The 22,896-nt window shown below is 52.2% G+C and overlaps 1 protein-coding gene across 4 annotated transcripts; it reads right to left on the bottom strand.

The window, feature by feature from the left end:
* Positions 1-1,773: 1,773 nt before the first annotated feature.
* SEPTIN3 (septin 3) lies at positions 1,774-21,781 on the bottom strand. Of its 4 annotated transcripts, none has more exons than XM_036252950.1 (11): positions 21,492-21,781; positions 16,375-16,566; positions 13,610-13,738; positions 13,081-13,162; positions 11,884-12,021; positions 10,049-10,166; positions 9,117-9,212; positions 6,683-6,782; positions 5,029-5,080; positions 4,654-4,747; positions 1,774-2,507 (listed from the first exon to the last, which is right to left on the bottom strand). In XM_036252950.1, exons 1-11 carry the CDS (start codon positions 21,499-21,501, stop codon positions 2,454-2,456), a joined length of 1,065 nt encoding a protein of 354 aa, XP_036108843.1. In that variant the 5' UTR covers positions 21,502-21,781; the 3' UTR covers positions 1,774-2,453. The 4 variants fall into 4 exon arrangements, with proteins under 4 accessions (XP_036108843.1, XP_036108844.1, XP_036108841.1 ...); XM_036252951.1 differs by having other exon boundaries at positions 6,683-6,779; positions 21,492-21,588; XM_036252948.1 differs by lacking the exon at positions 1,774-2,507 and having other exon boundaries at positions 4,424-4,747.
* Positions 21,782-22,896: the final 1,115 nt, after the last annotated feature.

The following is a 22,896-nucleotide window of genomic DNA, read 5'->3' on the forward strand; positions in this document are numbered from 1 at the left end:
TCTGGCCCTTATCATTTTACTTAAATGACTCCCAAGAACCTCCTGACTTGTCTTCACCAGTCTTGACCCCTCATTGTTCATCTATACCTTGCACTCACCCTACAGATTATTGAGGCCTCAAACATAATCATATGTATGGACTTATCACATTCAAATTTAGAGAAATAATATACAGGTGAGAGTTGTGTTATTTGCTGGCTACAGAAGAGAGGATAAACCTCCAAGAGAGGTAGGATAGGTTTTAGAAAAAAGAGGCAAGCTAGTGCTTTACCTCTTAAATTCTTAACTTTTTTTAAAATCCGAGAATACTTTTCCACTTTTGTTCAGATAAAGTGGGAGGGAGGAAGGGAGGGAGAGAGAGAGAGACATTGATGTGAGAGACACATCAACTGGTTGCCTCCTGCGTGACCCTGACCAGGGCCGGGGATGAACTGCAACCAAGGTACATGCCCTTGACCGGAATCAAACCTATGACTCACTAGTCCACAGGCCAATGCTCTAACCATTGACACAAACCGGCCAGGGAAAATTCTTTTTGTTTGTTTGTTTTTTTATCCTCACCCGAGGACACCTTTCCATTTTTTGTTCAGATAGAGTGGGAGGGAAAGAGAAACATCGACGTGAAAGGGACACATCGAGTGGCTGCCACCCACACAACCCAACCAGGGCCAGGGACAAATCACAACCAAGGTACATGCCCTTAGCGGGAACTGAACCCGGGTCTCTCTGGACTGCAGGCCAACGCTCTAACCACTGAGAAAACTGGCCAGGGCACAAATTCTTAACTCTTAAAGTATTCATTGTAAAGTAGGAAGGTCTCTAGGCAAGATGGGTTCACTCCTTTGATAGAATTGGTTTTTATGCCTCCGGGAGAAAGGGGGTGGGGGAGCTAATAAAATAAGCTGAATGAAAATAAATATAGTTTTCATTGAAGGAAACAGGCTATGCAAAACCTCCCTCAAGATCAAGTGTGCTAACTTCATCACTCATTTTGGATAAAAAATCCCAGGGAATAATGATTGGGGTCCAACTTCATGCCAACTAAAGATGAACTGACCTCACAAAACATTTTCTATCTAATTCTGTGGCTACTTCTTACTAAGACAGTTCCAGTTACCCTCTACACATGGGTGAGATGATGTAATGTTTATTTGACCAAGGAATGAGGAGCACAAATAAGACACAGGCCAGGCAGTTATTGTTCAAACAGCAATGTTTAGTTGTACAACACATAAAGTCTAGCAACATTTACACAACCGGTTTTAGTGTTGTTGGCTTGTTTTCAATTGGGAAATTTAACCATAATGTCACCAAAAGGTTGGCTGGGACTGGTAACATTTAAGAAATGGGTCGTTCTTGCATCCCCTAGGCTTGGGCCTCTTGCTCCATAAGGATGTGGTCGTAGATGAATGGCCCACAAGTCACCAGCCTTTGAGCAAGTTGTGTCCAGGTGGAGATGGGGAGGGGAGGGCAGGGAGAGATTCCATAAAGACAGTGCATGGGGCAGTGGCAGCTGACATTCGCAAACATTCATGCATCTGATGAGGGCCTTTGCCCTCCACTGGGTATTTTCCACTAGCCTACAGTGACCAACTGTGGCCAGACTAATTTATTACTCACATTAACAGGTTGAGGGGTAGGAATAGTCAATATAGGTGGGAAGAGATCCCTTTTATTGCTAAGTAGACAGATGGGTGTGTTTTTTCTTCCTAGGGTTCACATCTCATGGGGTTCTGGAGTCTTTTGTCTGTATTTAGTTCTCTTTTTCTTTTCTTTTTTTTTTTTTTTAGATTGAGGATAGGGGAAGTCAACTCCAGAAACGTCTCTTCAGGAAAACCATTCTTCCTACGTGGCTGCATTATGGGGTGGGGAGGGTGTGTACCCGCACTCTGGGCCAGCCACAAGTGATGATTTTTAAAGAAGAGATCCTAGCCCTTGCTCCCCAACATCTGTAGTGACCCATCCTTATAAATAAGCTTTAAGCAATGAAGGAGACACCCTTGTCCCACATCGGGGCTCACATAGCTGACATCAATGAATCTGACAAGCAGAAAAGTGGCTTTCTTGACCCTTTAAGGAAGCCAAGAGTAGCTCATGCAGATGGACAGGGAGCAATGCCATTTCCCTTGGAGATGGTTACAAGTAGCTGGTATGGATTTGCCAGGGCAAAAGCTCTTGATGAGTTCTTTCACCCTACAGATGGGCTGGGACCAGCTGACAGACAATGGAGCAGGGCAATGCTGGCGAGAACTCCATTCCAGCAGGAGGAGAGGGGTGTTTGGATAAATGGAGAAGGCGACTGTCCTAAAGCAGCTGGCCCCTCCCACCTGCTGAGGGCCAGAGGGGGGAGGGGGGCTATAGAAGTAGGCTGGACAAACAGCCCTTAAAGGTCATGGCCCTGCAGCAATAACAGCTGAGAGGAATGGAGGGAGAAGCAGCACTTGAAATGGCCTTCATTCAGCAGTGGGGCAGGGGGTGGCTGGCACGGGTGGAAGGAGGCCTTCTCCCTGCAGGGGGTTGAGAATAGTTGAGGGTGTGGACACCAGACATATAAAACAGCTTCTCCAAGGAGGCTGAGATCATGGTTTAGGGGCACCAAGCATCATTCTCTTATTCAGCCTCTCCAATACCCTCCACCCTCAGCCCTCGGTCTTCTCTGCTAGGCCTTAGGCGTCTAGTCCCACAGCTCCATACAGAACTGCCCAATGTATGAGCCACTGATTCCTCTTTTGTTGAAATATAGCAACCTCTGGGCTCTATCCCTACTGCTGTTCTATCCTGACAGGTGCCTACCCTGAAATAATTTTGTGGGCAAGGGAGAATGTGGGTTGGATTTGTGAAGAGCCTCCAGGAAAGATTAAGATCTTAGGTGTTGGGTCATTAGAGATCTATCACCCACCTCTTCCCCCTGGTGCACTGAATCTTGGTCTTACGTCTTTGTGTTTTCCTAGCACCTGAGTGAAAAGGGACTATAAATGCTGGGATTTGCAGGGGACCTGTAAAACCCCCAGGGTTGGACCAGGACATGGAACAGGAAGTTGTATGAGGTCACTGTAAACTGTGTCCCTTGGTGTTTTCCCTTGCCTAAGGCTACATTGTTTCCTTAGCCCCCAATTTTAGCCACCTCACTGACTAAAGGAGAAAGAGTAACTTGTTTGTAAAACAAATGGGATATATATGCATTAATAAATACAAGGCTGAAGGGAAAGGCAAGAAAAGGCTAAATGTATGGGTGTTGCTGGGAATGTCTACAGGTGTCAGGAGGGGGAACGGGAAAAGCAGCAGAGAAAGACAGACAGACAAAATGCAATTAGCTTCAGCACTAAAGGGAGAGAGAACAGAGGAGGAGGGAAGAGAGGGTCGAGTACATATGAGAAGGGAGCACCAGAGAAACCAGCTTTTAAGGAGGAAGAATCCTAATGGAGAGCAAGGAAGTGACGTTTAAAATATGTCTCTGATGCAAACTACCAAGGAAGATAAATATTCTATATTGTTCTTGATACTTCTTTAGACTCAGCTATTCTAGAACTTAATGCCTTGAAAAGGGTGTTTCATTTGACCAGCCTGCGTGCTTCTTTAACCAGACACCGGAAAGCACATCACTTGCTGTGCCTCCTCCTTTGCCCAGGCTGCCCACTCAGGGCCAGTCTCGCGCGACTGTGCCAACGCTTTCCCGTTCCTCTCTGTGGATCTCTTTTCTCATAGTCCCAGTTTGTACTACCCCATGCTTTTAGCTATGATTTTATTTTAAGGTGGCCTAAAGTCATTTTTGGAAGTAGGCTGGGCATACATTCTAAATATAGAAATGTAGCTAAAGTGGATTAATCTACAAGGAGATGAAAGAAGTGAGGGAGGAGCAGGATGAAGAGATGAGGGAAAGGAGAAAAAGAGAAAATGGAAGACGAGGCGAGTGATGTGTGGAGAACAGCAGTCTGCGACGGGGACAGGCAGCAGCTTTGGGACAGTGAATGCAACACAGACCGAAGGGTGGACCTCTCGTCTCCACTTCTAGGCACTAATTCTTCCGGCAGGTGTCCAGCTTGGCCTACTTCTCTGCTGTCCCTTGACCTTCCTTTTCCCAGGAAGTCCTGGCTTTACCCCAGACCACCCAGGCTTCCAGGGAGGGATAAGTCTCAACTCCTAGCCCCCTCCGAGCCCTGGCTCTGCAGCCTGTCCTCAGAGAATCTCTGCAGTCCCAGTGTGTGGGCAGGTTCAGAGATAAGAAAAAGTTACCTGTGGCTCACCTGCACCCTCCTGTTTAAGTGAAACCTCCCCAGACCTCTTGAGTGAGGCACACGGTTTTGTTCTGGGACACAAGGAAAGGAGACAGATAATGGACAGCCATGGAGAAACCAAACTTACAAGGGACTTTCCAGGGAGGGCAATGAAAATACCTCACCCCTGAATACACACTCACATACACACAGACTCTCTCTTTCCCTCTCAAACACACACACACACACACACACACACACACTCTGTAGACAAGATGCTCCACAAATATCAGACAGGCCTGTGGGACAGAGTAGAAAGGAAGAAGGTGGTTGGTGGTGGTATTTGGGATGTGTGTGTGGAGAAGTGGGTATGTGTGATGATATAGAGAAAGGGTCGTCATGGATTACTGTCGTGGCTTCCCTCTGTGTCCACGCTCACCGGAGGGAGGCCTCCATTGTCATTGAGCCGCTTGGCCCTGTAGGTCTCATAGTGGATGTTGTGTGTCACTTCCTTGAGGTCCTGGAGGTGGGTCCTGAGGGACACAGGTGAAAAGAGAGGGATGTTATTAGGGGTGGGAGGAGGAAGAGGTGACCCACATCCAAGGTTAACCCTTCCCTTCCATGGCCCGGCCACAGTGGGACCGACTCCAGAGAGCCACGGTACTTCTGCAGCCCCTTGTGCTTCAGGACGGGAGCTGAACTGGGGCAGAGAGCTCGTCAAAGAGACCTGAAGGCTGAGGCAGTGGATCGGAACAGATGGCCTCCTGACCCCAAATCATTAAACCTGCCATCTGAGGGCAGCGTTTCATCTTACCTGATGACAAAGTCTCGAAGCAGGGCAAACTCACAGTGGTTGAGATTTTCCACTGTGAACAAAACAAAACAGGTGGTGATTTCACTAATGCAGCAACACCTAGCAGGTGCACGTCTGTCCAGGTCATGGAGGCAGTTACGAGAGCCCCAGGACCGGTGATTGCAACCCGTCCAGAGCTTTGTGCATCTTGGCACTCCAGTGCACTGGATTTTACTCCTTGAACATGTATTAAGCAGCTACAATGGCACAATACTATTCTAGACTCTGTGGAATAACTTAAGCTCATAGAGACTATTGTATGCCCCACGAATACACAGGGAGTCGGAGAAAGTTGCCCAAGGCCTAAGACACAATTCCTATCCTTAAGGAGCTTATAATCAGATTGGAAGACAGTAACACATAGAAAATAACAATCGAGCCATCTTAAAAAAGGTCATGTACTACATGATAAATCTAATTCAACATACATTGAATGCCTACTATTTGCAAATCACTTGCCAAGGATTGTGGGAGCAGAAGAGGATTAAGACATGAACCCCATAGTCTCACAATCTAATGGGTAGGACAGACATTCTCATAAATAGTTCCAATTCAAGGCAGATGATGAAAAAAATGCTATTAAAAAATTCCATACAGCCCTGGCCGGTTGCTCAGTGGTTAGAGCGTCGGCCTGTGGTCCAGAGAGGTCCGGGTTTGGTTCCCGCTAAGGGCACGTACCTCAGTTGCAGTTTGTTCCCAGCCCTGGTTGGGTCATGCAGGAGGCAGCCACTCGATGTGTCCCTTTCACATCGGTGTTTCTCTCTCTCTTCCTCTCTCTCCCTCCCACTCTGTCTGAACAAAAAATGGAAAAATGTCCTCGGGTGAGGATAGAAAAATAAAAAAAATTACATACAATATACAGATGATGTATTATGGAATTGTACCCCTGAAACCTATGTAATTGTACTAACCAATGATGTCACCCCAATAAATTCAATAAAAGCAAACAAAAAAATCACAAAAATTTTAAAATGTTTTCAACAAAACATCATAGGGAAATGAGAGACAACATGATCCAATAGGATGAACTTGGTTTCAGAATCAAAATATCCAGGTCTGAAATCCAAGTGTCACCACTAACAAGTTGTGTGATTCTGGGCAAGACATGGAACCTGTCTGAGATTCCAGAGCCTTGGCAGCCGATGCCCTGGAAAGTCACACCTACCCTGCTCCCCTCAGAGGGTTATCATATTGAATGAGATCACTGAAGCAATTCTTTGAAAACTTGCAGTCATTATAACCTTCTCAAGGTCACATCCATTCATAATAAAATGAAAATGGCAACATCTGAACAACCCTTCAGCAATTTGTCACATCACATTCCCTTTCATGTGGAAACCTTTCTCTGGCATTTCCAGTCCTTATTAATCTCTCCATGTTCTGAAGACCTTTGACATGTGAGTCGGGGCCTCCCAGACAGGTGCTAAATCGGTCTTTTATTGCTTCCTGCTTTGGGAGTCTCATTTCTCAATTAGACTGTAAGCCCCTTATGGCAGGGTCTGCCTGGCACTCTTTTTGTATCTTACATCCTAGGACTGTGCCTTGACCTAGACATACTTAATAAATCAGCATAATTGGCCAGCAGCCAGTTCTTCAAAAAGATACATTGAATTACCTTCAATGATCCCCCAGGGAGTTTTTCTGCCGAGGACCCGCTTGCCATTCACTTGGTATTCCTTGTCACTTCCCACCACAGCAAAGGGCATGCTCTCCTGCTGACAAACCAGACACACGTGCACGTCACCCTCTACAGTCTGGGCCTCCAAGGGCAGGGGGGCATACGCTCCTGGGCCCCCCAACCTTCTGAGGTTCATTCAATGATCCCACTGATGGCAAGGGCAAGGGTCTTGTCTTTTATTTTTTTATTTCATTTAATCTTTTAATCCTCACCTGAGGATATGTTTCTATTTATCTTCAGATAGAGTGGGAGGGAGAAGGAGAGAGAGGGAAAGAGAGAGAAACATCGACCTGAGAGGGACACATCGACTGGTCTCCTCCTGCACAACACCAACCAGGGTCGGGTACGAATTCGCAACCAAGGTATGTGCCCTTAGCGAAAACCAAACCCGGGTCTCTCTGGTCCGCAGGCTGACACTCTAACCTCTGAGCCAAACCAGCCAGGGCAAGGCTCTTGTCTTTTTTTTTTATCCTCACCCCCAAGGACATTTTTTCATTTTTTGTTCAGATAGAGTGGAAGGGAGAGAGAGGGAGAGAGAGAGAGAGAAACATCGACGTGAAAGGGACACATCTAGTGGCTGCCACCCTCACAACCAACCAGGGCCGGGGACTAACTGCAACCGAGGCACGTGCCCTTAGTGGGAACCAAACCCAGGTCTCTCTGGACCACAGGCTGACGCTCTAACCGCTGAGCCAAACCGGCCAAGGCAAGGCTCTTGCCTTTTAAAGAGCACTGGACTGGTAGTCCCCAGTCCTGACTGCACCCTGCCTCACTGGTCAGCCTCAGTGAGTCGCCTTCCCACAATAGGAGAATGCTTCAGGCTTTTCAGAGCACTTTCCACATTTGGTTTGATCTGGAACAACTCTGTGAGCGAGCAGGACAGACAGACCTCCTTTAAATGATACCCACCCAACAGACAGCCGAAATAACCTGCTTTACACGGCCTCCCATGAAACCTACAGGCAGAGGCCCACACCCGCCAGCCTGCCCGAGCGGAAGGCCACTTTCTGACGTGCGTAGGCCCCTCGGCTCTACCACATGGGCTGTATGTTCACCAAGAGCCAGCTGTTTGCTCCCAAACGTATTTTTTTTAATCCTCACCTGAGGATATTTTTCCATTTATCTTCAGATAGAGTGGGAGGGAGGGAGGAGGGGAAAGAGAGAGAGAGAAACAGAGAAACATTGATGTGAGAGAGACACATCGACTGGTAGCCTCCTGCACGACCCGGACCAGGGCCCGGGACCAAACCGCAACTGAGGAACATGCCCTTGACCGGAATCAAACCCGTGACTCTTTGGTCTGCGGGCCTACCTCTAACCACTGAGCAAAACCGGCCAGGGCTCAAACGATATGTGCTTGTTGTCATAACTGGATAAAATCACTATTATATAAGCTGAGGACATATGAGGGTAGAGAGCTGTTTCTCTGAAAATTAAGTTGAATGTTTCTGAAGAACTTGATAAAGATGAGTTGCTTTTGCACAAAGAGTGAATGTAATCTCCAAGAAAAGCCTTGTCTCTACATGAAAAGATGTATAATGGATGTGATGTGTATGTTTTAAGTTATTTTAACTTAAAAATTTAGTAAAATAATTATTTCAAAATGTTTCAAAATGAACTGACCAACCACCGGTCTCACGGCATCAGCTGAGGGGATTCTATACTTGTCGGAGGAGACCCAAGACCAAAGCAAGGGAGTGGTTTGTTACAGGGGTTAGTAGAAGAGCCCAGACTAGCACTCGGGATTCTGAGGTAGAATCCCAGGTGGCAGAGGCTTAGAATCGAAAGGGAGCTTAGAAATCACACAAGCTGAAGGTTTACAAGCCAGGTTCCCTGAAGCCCCGTTTCCCGGGAGATACCCCAGGGCCCGCCGAGAAGGCCAGGCTCTGTGCCCACGCCACAGCCAAAGCAGCTCTGTTTGCATGTGTTATATATTGGAGTTCTGTCTGACATTTCATTTTCTTAAAAGGTTCTTTCAGGAAAAAAACAACAACCTATAAGCCACTCACCTAGTCTGACCTCTGCATTTTGTGGAGGGGAAACTGAGGCAGAGCTCTGCTAGCACATAGGTACCTTGGACCCCAGCCTAATGTTTTCCTGCCGGTGCCCTCCAACACCCCACACCCCAGCTTTGCCAATCCCTGTGTGGTCTGGGGGTGGACGAGAGCCTCGGCTATGGGTGCAGCGTTCACCATCCTGGCGGGAGCCCCTAGTCCTCACCCTCTCCCATGTCACTGCTGGTCTGGGTCAGGCAGGGTGCAGTAGGGAGTACGGAAGGGAAAAGCAGGGGGGAAGCCAGAAGCAGCACGGGATACACATCCCACAGGTACCAAGGGGGGCATGTGGGATGAACGGAGCCCCAGGCACCCACCCGGATTTTGTCATTCTCCGTCTTGTCCTCCAAATCCTCATCAAATTCCTTCTGTGGGTAGAACTCAATGCCGTGTGCTTCAAGCTCCTTGCGAACCTAGAGGCCGGGAAGAGAAGCAAGGAAGCCAAGTGTCAGGATAACGGGAGGTGCGTGTACGCTCACTGAAGTCAGAGGCATAAACACAGCCTTGAAAATTCACAGACGACTCTAACTCTGAGGCCCCGGGCAGCAGGATGATCCTGAATGACTGTGAACCCCAGTCGTACGATTACCAGAGCCCAGCCTGAGATGAGGAACAGCCTGGGGGTGCAGCTTGCTCATCGCAGGGTCTGTCAAGTTCAGATTTTGACAAGCACCGCTGAGTACTGATTTCACACGGGCAGTGCTCATGCTGTTATGTGTCATATTCCTGTTTGCAGGGAAGAGAGATGAGTCCCCCCACCCCAAGCCTCTCTGTTTCCCTCTTTCAAAGCTTAGTAAGCTTAAGTCCCACCTCTTCCAGGAAGCTATCCAGGACCCTTCAGTGGTCTACTCAAAGGCAGTGACTGTCTTCATCCTTGTCTCACACTTCCCAGCCCCCTCCCCACCTGCAGGCTTTGCGTACAGGAGTTTACAGAGGACACCAGTAAGGACTAGAGAGCCTTGAGCGATCAGTCCCTCAAGCACCTAACGTTGAGGGGTGATTGATGTTCGTGATGATTCACGTAGTCAGTGGTCTTTAGGGGTCAGTTTGGAGGGTGGGAAGGAGGCAAGCCTGAGGATGCACTAACTCCTCTCCACCAGTGGTCCAGTCCAGTCTCTTTAATGGTTAAGTAGGAGCTGGGTGGGAAGGGGGCGGTGGGAAGGGGGCGTGTAATAATAGAGGATAGGCGAGGCTTGGACCAGAGGAGCGGGAGGCGGGATGGGGACAGGAAGAGGAGGGGCCTTCTCACCCTTTGCTTGAACTCAGACTTCTCCTCCAGGGTCATGGTGTCAGCCTTGGCGATGACGGGGATGATGTTCACAACTTTGCTGAGGTGTTTCATGAACTCCAGATCGAGAGGTCGCAAGCTGGGGCCCAGAGAAGGCAGTGTCTGAGCCACCTTGCCCTCTCCCACTCAGCCACTGCCACCACTCCAGGGCCACCCGTGGGACAGGAGGACTAGGCTGGGAACCTGGCTGAGGTCAAGAGGCTGCTGTCTCTCCTGACACATACCCACCATCTCAACATCTTCCGAACAGGCCTTGACTCTGCCCACGCACGGTCCGCCATCTCCCCTTCTCCTCAGATCCTGCCCCTAAGCCCCAGTCAAACCACCTTTTCTGACCTAGAACAGCTATGAAGTATCAGCCCCCATCTGTCTCTGTGTCATGGTTACTTTTATGTATCATGTTCTGACGGCCTCCTCCCAGCTCCAATTAGTCCCGCAGGGGTCCAAGTAGGGCTTTGCCCAGCTCCCTCCAGGCTCTGGGGTCCCAATCTGGCTCCAATCTGTAGTCTGGGGCACTTATTAAATCAGGTTGCCTGCTGCCTTGCAGACCTTGAGTCCAGGTTCTAAGGAGGGATAAAGCTAACCATTTTATTGAATTCCTGGGCTCTCCCCACCCCCATTAAATACCCGCTGAGTACCCTATTCTTCCAAAATTTGGGATCTGGAGGGAAAAAAAGCCTGGCCAGTGTCACTCAGTGGTTGAGCATCAACCCATGCACCAAGAGATCGCCGGTTTGATTCCCGGTCAGGGCACATACCCAGGTTGTGGGCCTGATCCCCAGTGGGAGCATGCAGGAGGTGGCCAATCGATGTTCTCTCTCATTGATGTTTCTATCTCTCCCTCCTACTTCCTCGCTCTCTAAAATCAATAAAGGAAAAAAAATTTTTTTTTAAAGACAAGCCCTGGCTGATTTGGCTCAGCAGTTAGAGTGTCGGCCCACAGACCAATGAGTTGCAGGTTCAGTTTCAGTCAAGGGCATGTATCTTGGTTGTGGTTCGTCCCCGGCAGGCAACCAGTCAATGTGGCTCTATTACATCGATGTTTCTCTCTGTCTCTCTCTCTCTCTCTCTCCCTCCCTCCCTCCTACTCTATCTGATAAGCAGAAAAATATCCTCAGGTGAGGAATAAAAAAAAAAAAGACAAAATTTGGTATCGGCCTTTCTTGTGCCAACCTCTCAAGAACTGAATTCTAGCCCAGCAGCAGGGCATAGTTGTAAGTTATGAGAACCTCCCCCAACAGGACGGCTGTCTGCTTGCCCACGTGGATCTCTGTCCTCCGCCCTCACTCCCTCTCAGGCAGCCGCCTGCCACTCACAGCCAGAGTTCCCAGCATGCCCTGCTTGTTGCCAGCTTCATTTCTAGACACCTTGTGCTGGGCTGGCCATCGTCCAAATATCTACAGCTGGGTCTCAATCTCCACCCAAAACACCAGCCCCAAGCCAGTAACCCTGCCCCCATTTCACCCTTCTTACTGCCCAGCCTGGTGCAAAGCAGGTATCTACGGAATAAATAGGGACTCTGCTCACACATACCAGCCTCTCTCTACTGGCACCATCATGCCATGGTACCAGAACACCAGTGGGCAGCATGGGGGCCGATGCTGGTAAGCTTTACTCTCCTGTTAAGGAAGCCAGACATTCTTGGGGAAAGTCTGGGGAGTCAGAGGGCCATGACTATAGTGGGGCCCTTCTGGCTCTCCCCAGCTGAGTCTGGGTACTGGTTATCAACCACAGAATAGGCACAGATGGTGCAAAGCAGAGCCAGGCCCCAGCGTGGGGGTGGGACTGGTACATACGAGTGTCCCGTCGGGGAGATGAAGTAGAGGCAGCAGTGGACACGAGTGTCAGGGATGCGTTTCTTCCTGGCGATATTCACCTCCTCCTTCAGGAACTTCTCGTACTGTTCATTGATGTATTTCTCAATGGGCTCCCAGCTGGGGGTGGGAAGAAAGCAGCCGGATGTCCCAGAAGGACACGACCTGGGAGTTCATCTTAGGCATGGCCCCCTCACACCCTTCTCATTTCCTACTTCCCCTGGGGGTCGTCGAGGGGACCTGTTGACTATTGTCTCTGGGCCCCTCATGGATGGCTATCCCCGTTAGCAAGGCTGGGACTCCCACAGGGACCTGGCCCCCTCGCCGGGCTGTGGGAGCCTGCAGAGCTCCACTGTGCTCAGAAAGCAACGCACCCCTTCCCCAGCACCCTTACTGGGAGGCCCTGGGAAGGCTCTGCACCTTTCTGAGGCTCAGTTTTCTCATGAGTAAAATGGGAGTAGGGATGCATCCGGCGGGACACACATAGGATCAGAAAGAACAGATGCTCAGTCCTTAGCACAGCAACAGCACACAGAAAGTACTCAGTCATGGCAACGATTCATTATCATGACTACTGTCATTGCCCTTATTACCTTTCTCTGTCAAGGGGCAGGCATGTAACCAGAGAAGAGGCATCCAGTCCCTTTTCCGAGGCTGTGCTAGCTGTCTTGTTCGGGGCCCTGCCTGCCAGCAGCAGCCCCAGCTCCCTCACTGAAGCACTGTGGTCTCCAGCCCGATCTGAAAGCAAACTTCTGCCTGGAACCTTCCATCTACGTTCCGGGCAGTGCATACACCCCCTTCTTGGAGGCTCGCTGACTGCAGCTTTGCTCTGTGGAGTCCCCGAGACTCTCCTCTCATGGCGACTCCCCTCCCTCCTGTTTCTCACTCGTCTTCCCTTTGCCCAGGCCACGCTGTCTGCTGCTGTCTTCAGGTCAGCCTGGATCTGCACCCCAGGTTCCCTCGTTCTGTCTGCCTTGCCCCACTGCCACCTCCAGGCAACTCTCTGGCCCCCATCTGGCCTCTTCCCTCGCCTCTTACAAACACCTGCCCCGTCCTTCAGGGAGATCCCGAAGCCTCAGCACGGAGGGCGCAGGTGGCTCTCAACAGGAATGAATCTGTACAGCACTCAGCGCCTTCCGTGTGGTCTTTAGGGCAGAAATCTCACAGGCAGACACATACCAATTTTCATTGTTGATCTGGTCTCCAAAGCCAGGGGTGTCGATGACAGTCAGCTTCATTTTGACACCACCTTCCTCTATCACTAGGGGACGAACAAAAAGACACCAGGGAGCTGACTCTTCCAGCTGATGCCAGGTGCCCTGCCGCCCCCCAGCCAGGGAGACCCGGGCTCCTTCCTTCTTCAGGACCAATTATTGGAAAAGTCAAGTCCAGGGTCTTCCCTACCTCAGTACCTCTGTCCGTGCTGTTCCCTGCACCTGGAATGACCTCCCTACTCCTTTCTGCCTGTCTGCATCCCACGCAGGCCTTAATGTCCAGCTCAAGTCCCGTTTCTTTCCTTTCCAATCCCTCTTCCTGCCCCCTCTGGACTTACAGTTTAAGGCGCTGGCTCCACAGAGTGTAGGGCTTAATTCTATTCTGTACTGAGATGGCCTTTCACTTGCCTCATTTCCCAGTAAGCCCCATGCTTCCCCCTTTCTGGCAGAGGCCCCCCCTGACCAATCCCACAGGGTCCCTGCCTGGTCCTCACCGTGCCCAATAGCCTTGATCTCCACTGTCTTGGGGATCTTCTCCTCCCGATTCCAGCTGGAGGCCTTGCGGCTCACTTGGGATTTGAAGAGCGTGTTGACCAGTGTTGACTTGCCCAGTCCACTCTGACCTGAGCAAGACAGGAGGATGAGAAGGCAGGGAGACCCCACATCCACGTCCTGAGTCTCTCCCAGGAGCTTACAGAATCCGGGAGCTGGCCACGCCCTTGTTTGGACACTCGCTGCGGAGGGCGGGGCTGAGCAGGGACTGCAGGCAGGCGGGGATGGTTTCCTGTGTGTTGGAGAAGGACTGGGGCCAACCTGTCAGATCCACACTCTCTCCTCCCTGGAGCCCCTGGACCATGGGGAAACCGCACAGCCTCTGCATTTGTGTAGTGGTTGCTTTGTTTCTGCTTACGTCTTTAGTCTTCACTACTACCTACGTCATGACAGAATTACTTTGCGCTCTGGTACAGACTCACTGTGTGTGCACTTTCACCCGTTAGCAAAACGTGCCTTCCATCAGCCCTGTGACTCCCCCAGCAGCGCTATCTTTAATCCCCGTTGAAGGGGCCCTGGAGAGACTGATTCCCATCTCACATCAACCTTGTGCAAGGTAGCATAACTCAAATGCTAGACCAGGACTTGAACCCAAGGCACCTCTTGGCCAACATCCACTCTTTATCGTAGTGCAGTGATTAGTGCCTTGTGGAGAGAGATATCTGAAAGGACCCTGTGAGAGGGTCACCTCTGCTTCCTTCACGATGGTGCCCATTGACCAGGCTACAGAGTTCAATCCGAGCAGTAAATAAAAAGGAGTCACACAACTACAAGGCGTTTGAAACCACCGGTCTGAGCAGTGCTTCTCAAACTTTAACACGCACAGAATCACAGTAAGCCCCGCCACCGATGACAGCACCAGCATGGCCCGGACGCTGGGAGGAAACGCAGGGTCCCAGGCCCCACCCCAGCCCTATGGTTCAGAATCTGCATTGTAACGGGACTTCCGGGTGAGTCATATGGACATAAAGTCAGAAGTGCTGATTCGGAGCATTCCTATGGTAGATTAGAAAAAGGTCCAGGAAGAGCCTGAGGTCCTAGAGTCTACACCAGCCGGGCTGTTTCCCTGAACACCGAGGAATGGGTGCACTTCCCCTCGGTTTCTTTACTGATAACATGGAGGGAAGGAAGGGACTGAATGAGACCGGGGATGGCAAATAAGGTGCATTTCTCATCCCAACTGATCAACTGGTAGTAGTCACCGAGGCCGACATGTCAAAGAGGCTGCATCTGGGCTCAGACTGCACGTGTGCCAGGACTCTGCCACGGTGCTGCTGGGGACGGAAGTGGCCCACCTGTTTTGTACACGACATTCTTGCTCTGGATGTTTTCTAAGGTCATTTATTCATTAAGTATTCTTGAGTGTCAAGTGCTGTGCTAGAATTGGAGGTAGAGTGGTAAGTGAGACATCATCCTTACTCTCAGAGACCCATTTAGCGTGAGAGAGACTGAAACATAAGCAAACAATTATAACAGGTTGCATTAATCACTGTAAAGGAGAGAACCACAGGGTGCTGTAACAGCAGACTGAAGGGAATCGAATCCAGACTCTCTGGGATCAAGAAGTACTTCCAGGAAGAAGCAACACTAAGCTGTAAGCTGAAGAGTGACTTCAAAATGACCCAGGAGAAGCTGCAAGGGGTTTCTAGACAGAGGGAATAGCATATGCAAAGCCTCAGAGGTAGAAAAGAGTATGGCAAGAGCATCCAGGAGAACTGTCCCTTGTGAGTACAATGCTACACGGGAGGTGGCAAGAGATGTGTGGAGAGGTAGTACCAGGCCAGACCAGCAGTTTGAACTCGTACACTCACTGATGCGTGGCCTGATGAGTTTTGCAGGCTGGAAAAGTATTCGGACACTGGTAGGCAATGGATTGAAGAGGAAAGGAGACAGAAGGAGGGTCAATACTACTCAAAGTGTGGCTCGTGGCCACGGTCCATGAACCATTTGTTACTAGTTATTGAAATAAGAAGTTTGCACCGGAAAGTAAGTCAACTATGTTGCTGTTTAGTACAGCGGATGTTTTTTACAGCAAGATTTTCCAGATGGTCTGCACTCTGGCCCAGCTCCTTTTCTTTGAGCAGCACTGAGTCAGGTGGCCGTGGCGTCCAGGTGAAAAACCTGGCTCAGCCTAGGGGGGTAGCAGTGGAGATGGGGAGAAGTAGACAGACTTGAGAGATATGTACAAGTAAACTGACAGGACTTGATTGATTGGGTCAGGACATAAAGGAAGAAGAAACGATGCCCAGGTCCCTGTTCCAGCAACTGACTGAATACCTCACTGAGATCATTCTGTGAGCTGGTGACACTACGTAGTGACCAATCAGTGTCCTAAAAAGTCTCCCTAAGCTTTAAAGCACTACAAACATTCAGAAATAAGACCACCCTCCATCCGATCCTCGCCCCAGCTCTCGAAGGTGGGGAAGGACACTGATGAGTCCCCCATGCCACACACCTAAAAGCAGGCTGAGAGTGGCTACAGGCTGTCCATGTACACCTAGCTGGTGATGGGGCCAGACTGACCATCCACTCATGGCTCCCATCCTGGACCAGCGAGTCTTAAGGGGAAAAGAGGGTCAATTAAAATTTCCCTCCAGGAAAGAGCTCATCCTAGAGAAGCCAGGATTGAGATCATCCTTGGGAGAGAAACGGGATCCTCAGTACTGCCCACCACCAGGGCCTCCAGTGACCCCACGGCCTTCCATACCAACAACCATGATGTTAAAGTCGAACCCAGTCTTCATGGTCTTCTTACGCATCTGTTCGATGATGGTGTCGATGCCAATGTAGCCCAGCAGGTTGGAGTTGATGCTGACGGGTTTCATGGGCACTGCCGGCTTAGGCCTGGGCTCGGGCACCAGCTCTGACATGGCTGCGTCCGTCCTGGTCTCTGGGAGCCCTGCAAAGCCAAGGTGGAAGGGGTGGGCTGCAGAGGTCATTTGGAAGCCACAGCACTATTCACTTGAAACAGAATCACACAGAGTGGAGCAAGGGATCTCAGATGTCATCCAGTATGGGTCCCTCGCTTCGCAGATGAGACTGAGGCCTGGAGGAAAGGACTTGCTTAAGAATACAGAGCAAGTCAGATGCAAAGGCTGGACCAGAACCAGCTCTCCAGATGCTGGGGCCCCTTCAAGTGCACTCACTGCTACGAAGCACATCTGTGTGTCTAACGCAGAGGTTTCTCCTCCTTGGCACTACTGACATTTTGGGTGGAATAATTATTGTGAGGAGCTGTCCTGTGCATTGCAAGATGTTCAGTGGCATCCCTGGCCTCTACTAGATGCCAGGAATAGCCCCCCAGTAGTGACAGCCAAAAATATCTTCAGACTGTGCCAGATGTCCCCTGGGGACAACATGGCCTTAGTGGGGGACCACTGGTCTAAGAGATGTCTGGGTTATTCCAGCCTGTATCCAGACTCCACAAATAAAGGGCAAAGACCTTCTAGGATACTGGACCAGACACCTGTTGACAGTCTGCCACTCACCTCAGCTGCTTTGTCTTTTAGAAGCAAATAGGGCTACCCCTCTCTGCAGCGCGAGCATCACTCCTGCCTTCCAGCCTCAGTGTCCCCTCTGTTCCATGAGCACCGCTGCAAAGTAAGGGTGCCTGTGCCCTGAGGAGCCCCAGGCACCCTCCTAGCTATACGGTCGGCCCTCATTTATCGCGGTTAGTCAGTTCCAGACTCTACCGCGATAAATGAATTTCCGCGAAGTAGGGTTATTTATACACAGTCCTCCCTCGCCACTTCGCGCTTTGACGTTCCGGCTTCACTCTATCGCGGTTTTTAAAAAATATGGTATACTGCCCTGGCTGGTTTGGCTCAGCGGTTAGAGCGTCCGCCTGCGGTCCGGAGAGACCCGGGTTCGGTTCCCGCTAAGGGCACGTACCTCGGTTGCAGTTTGTCCCCGGCCCTGGTTGGTCGTGCGGGTGGCAGCCACTCGATGTGTCCCTTTCACGTCGATGTTTCTCTCTCTCTCTCTCTCTCCCTCTCCCCCCCTCCCACTCTATCTGAACAAAAAATGGAAAAATGTCCTTGGGTGAGGATAAAAAATAAATAAATTAAGTAAGTAAAATATGGCATACTATTTGAAAAAAGCGCGATGGAGTGAAGCCGCGAACGTCAAAGCGCGAAGCGGCGAGGGGCGACTATAGTTTTGAATCTACTGGAGGAATCAGTCTCCCCTTTGACCAGTGGGAGAGGATGAGGCTCAGCTAGGCAGTCACTTGCCTGAGATGATGCAGGATGTCCTTGGAGTGGTGGGTGGCAGAGGAAAGGGGAGGCCGAAGGGCTGCCCTGCTCCAGTGGGGAAGGCACACAGCCCCTGGGTCTGGCAGGCCCTGGGAACCTCCACACACAAGAGAAACCGGTGCGTCTCCCCATCGGGCCACTGTCCACCAGGCTCGGGTTCAGGATAGCAGCCGCATCTCCCACCCGCAAAACAGGGTGTATGTGGTGAAGTGGGAAGAGCCAAGCTCCGCTACATGCCAGCTCTGTGGACCTGGGCAAAGCACTCCCCCCAGGAGCCGCTTCCTTGCTGTAAACTGGTTAGGATCGTGATGAAGACTGTGGTGCGCGGTACATGAGCTATGAAGCCTAGAAGCGCCCACACAGTGCCTCACAGTTCCAGGCCCTCTTGCCCCAGCCCCTTTCGAGTTCACGGACTTGTCAGAGGAGACGAGGTGGTACGTGTGTAAGCACTGTCCAAGGGAGGTACCCGGACGCTAACTACAAGGCGCAGTGTTGGACTCCACACTCTCTCAAGCACCTTTCCAGTTTGCCATTCTAGAATCCTGGGGTTCACGGTTTCTGCCCTGCAGTCTCAAGCTTACAGGAGGGCTGATGAACAGCCCGTGGGCAACAGGGCGAGGGGATGGGAGCGCTGCCCTCCCCCACTCTCCAACACAGCCAGGACTCTGTTCCCATACTGCACCGCCTGGTCCTTCCACGGATCCTGGCAAGACTCTCTCTCCCAGGGGGAAAATGTTCTTTCCTTGTCACTCTCCAACACAGGTAAATCCGACAAAGCTTCAGGACTTCCCCAGGGCCTGGCTTTCCCAGGAAGCTGCTGCTAGCCAGGCAGTGGGCAGAGAGATGGGCTCAGCCCACAGCAGCTGACTCTCACAGCTGGGCCTGCTCCCCCACGTGACTCCTGGCCCACTCAGCACACCTGCACTGGGGCCAGTGCCCCATTTCCCCTGCCCAGCTGCTCACACACTGGCCCTTCCCATTTCCCTTGTGCCTCTCCAGCTGAGCCCATTTGGTCTCCACACACTGTGAGATAGATCTGTGTGTGTGTGTGTGTGTGTGTGTGTGTGTGATTAGGGGGGTAACCCCATTTTACACACCTGGAAAGTGACTCTTGTACTTTTTTCTGGGAGCTTTCCCAAGTAGTCATATAAAGTGGATGTCCTCACCATGGCCTGCTCAGCGCTGGCTTCTTAAAAGAGCATTCTCAAAAGACAGACCCTGCCCAGCTGGTATGGCTCAGTGCTTGAGCATTGACCCATGCACCAAGAAGTCGCTGGTTCAATTCCTGGCCAAGGCACATGCCCAGGTTATGGGCCCAAGCCCCAGTGGGGAGCATGCAGGAGGTGACCAATCAATGTTCTCTCTCATCGATGTTTCTCTCTCTCTCTCCCACTTCCTCTCTTTCTAAAATCAATAAAGAAAAAAATATTTTTTTTTTAAAAGACAGACCCTGGCTGCAAGAAGGGGCCTGCCTACCAGATTCCCAGGCAACTCCTAGGGGCCACAGCAGACCTACTGCAGGGCCAGTACATGAACAGACATCACCTCCTTCTCCCAGCGAGCACCTATTAACACCCACTGAGCTCACTGTAAAGAGCACCTGCTGGCAAGTCGCCCCCAAACACATGCCAATTGCATACCAGTTACATGCTAACCACCACCAGCCACAAGTACTACAAACCTGGGGCGGTCACTGTGTCACAACCTTTGCTGGAAGACCCTTGCCCACTCCAGCCCCTGGCTAACTCCTGCTCTTCTTTCTCCATCAGCCCAAGGGCTACCCCTCAGGAAAGCCTCTGCTTTCCCTCCTGGCTGGTGTAGATGCCCTTCTTCCTGCTGCCTCAGCCCTTGAGGCATTCATTCATTCATTCATTCATTCATTCTGTTCATCCCTGCCAGGCCACTTCACTTGCTGTCAAATGGGAGCCTACTCCAGCCAAACCCTAGACTAAATGCCAAGGACACTTTTGGACCCCAGACAAGGTCATTGTCCGCTAGGGCCCACTCTCTGGTGAGGGTGCCTGACAGTACACAAAAATCTCCAGGGTGCAGGACAAATACTGCTCTAGAATTCTGTAGCTCCATCCTCTGCCCCTACATTCCCCCATTCTGCCCCTGTCCCACCTGCCAACCCCAGATGGGGAGCTGGCCAGGCTTGATCCCTAGCTGGGTGGCCCCACTGTTCTCAGGAAAATGGGGAGAGTACCCACCTTGCTGGGTTGCTGTGAAGGTTACACAAAAGCATGGACATAAATTACCTGGTATTGAACATACGCTGGTTTCCACCCTTCTTCAGGGCTAGAGCCATATCTTACTGATCTCTGTGCCCCAATGTACCCAGCATAACACAGGTACTCAGCAATGAATGAATGCATGCATGCATGCATGCCTCACTGCTAGGCAGATGTCACTTTTCTCCTCCCTCAGAAGCTCCTCTAGCCAAGCAGTTGACCCCCGGCCAGCAAATGGCTCTTGTGTGTAGGCCACAGTCAAGGGTGTAGACTCTGTTAAGAAAGACCTGCTTCCTCCCCCACAATAGGGATTGAAAGGGGCTGGCTCCCCAAGGGTGAGAAGAGCTCAGGATGGGGTCACAGCACAACATAGCTCAAGTATGCCATCCTGCCTAAATGGTCCTTGGAGCCCCTCCTAGGCTCCAAGCTCTCCCAGGGCCCTGGAAAGGAAAATCTGTCTGCAGCACCCCCTGCCAGGAGCCACCTGCCCCATGAGTGCTCAAGGGAGAGAGGCATTGTCCACCTGACTCAGTGCTGGCCGAGTCCCCCACAGAAACAGCACCTCCGTCACCATGCCAAGCAAGGGCTCTGGTGCTTTCTTTTACAGGCAAATGAATGGCTTTGTCTTTGTCTGGCCCATGGACCCCACCCCTTAGTTGGGAAGGTGGCAGCAGGGGGAGGAGACCTTTCCGGAATAGCACCTGCCTCCTTGGCTTAGTGCGGTGGGGGGTAGGGAGGCTCTTCCTTCCTTCCTGAGCTGAAGACCTTCCCCAGACCCCCACCCCCACCCGCAGAGGCAATTCCAGTCCACCCCAGCTCCAGCCTCCACTCTCAGAAAAAGAATCACAAAAGATATCTTAGTCCTTTCCTATTCTCAGGAGCAAAGGGCCCTGGGACACCCCCTTCCCCCACCCAGTTCTCTGGAGGCCAACGAGTTCCCTAGGAGACCACCAGCTGGTGCCTGTCTGTGTGTGGGGGAAGGGGTCTATGTGTCAGCGCACACATAGGTCTCGTATCTGGTGGTAGGTGGCTGATACCTGTGCGTGGTGTGCATGTGTGTGTGTGTCTTGGTGGGCTCCAGTGTGGGGCTTTCTGTGCGCATCTGGATCCCTACTTGCGTGTCGGTGTGTCTCGGTATCTCCCCACGTTCCTGTGGGTGAATTTCTCTGGGCATGTATATCTTGGGGTGTGTGCCACCGTGCGCGCGTGTGTCTGTGCATATGTCACCGCGCGTGGGCTCCTCGGCGCAGTAACCCTTCCCCTGCTAGCACCTCCAGCCGGGCTTTCCGAGATCGCAGCCTCCAACCGGCGGGCGCCGGTGGCCCGGCCAGCGGCCCTACCTTTGGACATGAATCCTCCTTTGTCTCCGTTTCTCCCGGGAGATGCTCAGGGCGCGGGGCTGCAAGGCTGAGCGGGGCGCGGGCTCCTCCCGGGCCGAGCGGCCCCTGCAGCCGGGCCTCGCCCCTCCGCGCTCTCCGCCCACCCGCCCGGCCCGCGGCCCGGCCGCGCCGCCCCTGCGCCCCGCGCCGCCGCACCCGCCCGGGACCTCGCCTCCGCTCGCTCGGCGCCGCGCTGCCCCTGCCCGCGCGCACCGATGCCGCCGCCGCCGCCGCTGCCACCCGCACCACGTGACCCGCGCGCCCGCCGGCCCCGCTGAGAGCCCCTCCCCCTCCCACGGCACCCGAGCCCGCACCAGCTGCCCGCACCAGCTCCCTGCGCCTCCGCACGCGGGAGCGGGCACCCAGCTGCAGGCGGCCCGGGAGGCACGCAGGGGCGCTGTACCCGCAGGCTCGGGATGCCGGACCGAGGAAGGTGCCTGCATCCCAGCCCTGGTCCCTTCCCCTGGATTCGGCTCCGGCCTCTTACTCTAGGCTAGGGCGGGGCGGGGGGCGCAGGGGACCGGTGGCAGTAGCGGGCGGCGGTGCGTGCTCGTGAGTCACGCGGTGGTTGGGATATTGCGCTGGCTCAGCGCCGCTCTGCCCAGGCGCGGGTGCCTGTAGAGACCTGAGTCCGGGGCCCAGGTTCCAGGCCTGGCTCCGGGATGATGGGCCCTATGACCTTGAGCTGCTCGGGAACTTTCCTGAGCCTTAATTTACCTATCAGAAAAATCTGCCATGCATGCCATTAGCATTAATGGACAGCACGTTTCCAGGCCCTGGGGCATGAGGGATGAGGATGACCATCCCTGTCCTCAAAGGGCTCTGGGTCTAGTAGAAGAGACAGAAAACTGGACTGGCCGAATGCAGGGAGTAGGGTATGCACAGGGTACTGCGGGGGCACGGAGGTGGCAACCGGAGGAGAAAGGGGAAAGGAGGTGGGAGGGAAGAGCCGTGGAGGGGCATTCTGTGGAGGGGGGCAGCAGAGGGGAGGCACTCAGAGGTGAGAGCTGCGTGGTGTGGGTGGGCCGCTCAGGGCTCCCTGGAGCAGCGAAGGTGGGAACATTCCGGACAGGGATATGCAGCTAAGAGGCTGGAGAAGTTGGAACCCTTGGAAGCCAGGTTAAGGAGCTGGACTTTAAGGGAAGATAATGGTGAGTCATCAACGACTGTTAAGCTCAAAGTGCTGCCATCAAATATGTGAGTTCCTGTGGCAGCTGCGTGGGAGAGGGAGAGCCCTGGGGGAGGGGCTGTGGCATCATAGGGCAGAGGGGTGGAGAGGAAGGGATCCGCAGTTGGGGAGGTAAATCAGCAGAGTTGGAAATAGACTGGAGGGGATGGAGGAGAGAGAACAGAGGAGGGTGCCCAG

This window comes from Molossus molossus, unplaced genomic scaffold (assembly GCF_014108415.1).
Source record: "Molossus molossus isolate mMolMol1 unplaced genomic scaffold, mMolMol1.p scaffold_m16_p_10, whole genome shotgun sequence".
Lineage (NCBI taxonomy): Eukaryota > Metazoa > Chordata > Mammalia > Chiroptera > Molossidae > Molossus > Molossus molossus.

Excerpts from the sequence above, each read along its gene's own strand:
- SEPTIN3 (XM_036252950.1), bottom strand. Across the intron at positions 13,163-13,609 it reads GATCAAGGCTATTGGGCACG|TGATAGAGGAAGGTGGTGTC; the intron begins GTGAGGACCAGG and ends TTCGTCCCCTAG. Across the intron at positions 10,167-11,883 it reads ATCTCCCCGACGGGACACTC|CTTGCGACCTCTCGATCTGG; the intron begins GTATGTACCAGT and ends TCTGGGCCCCAG.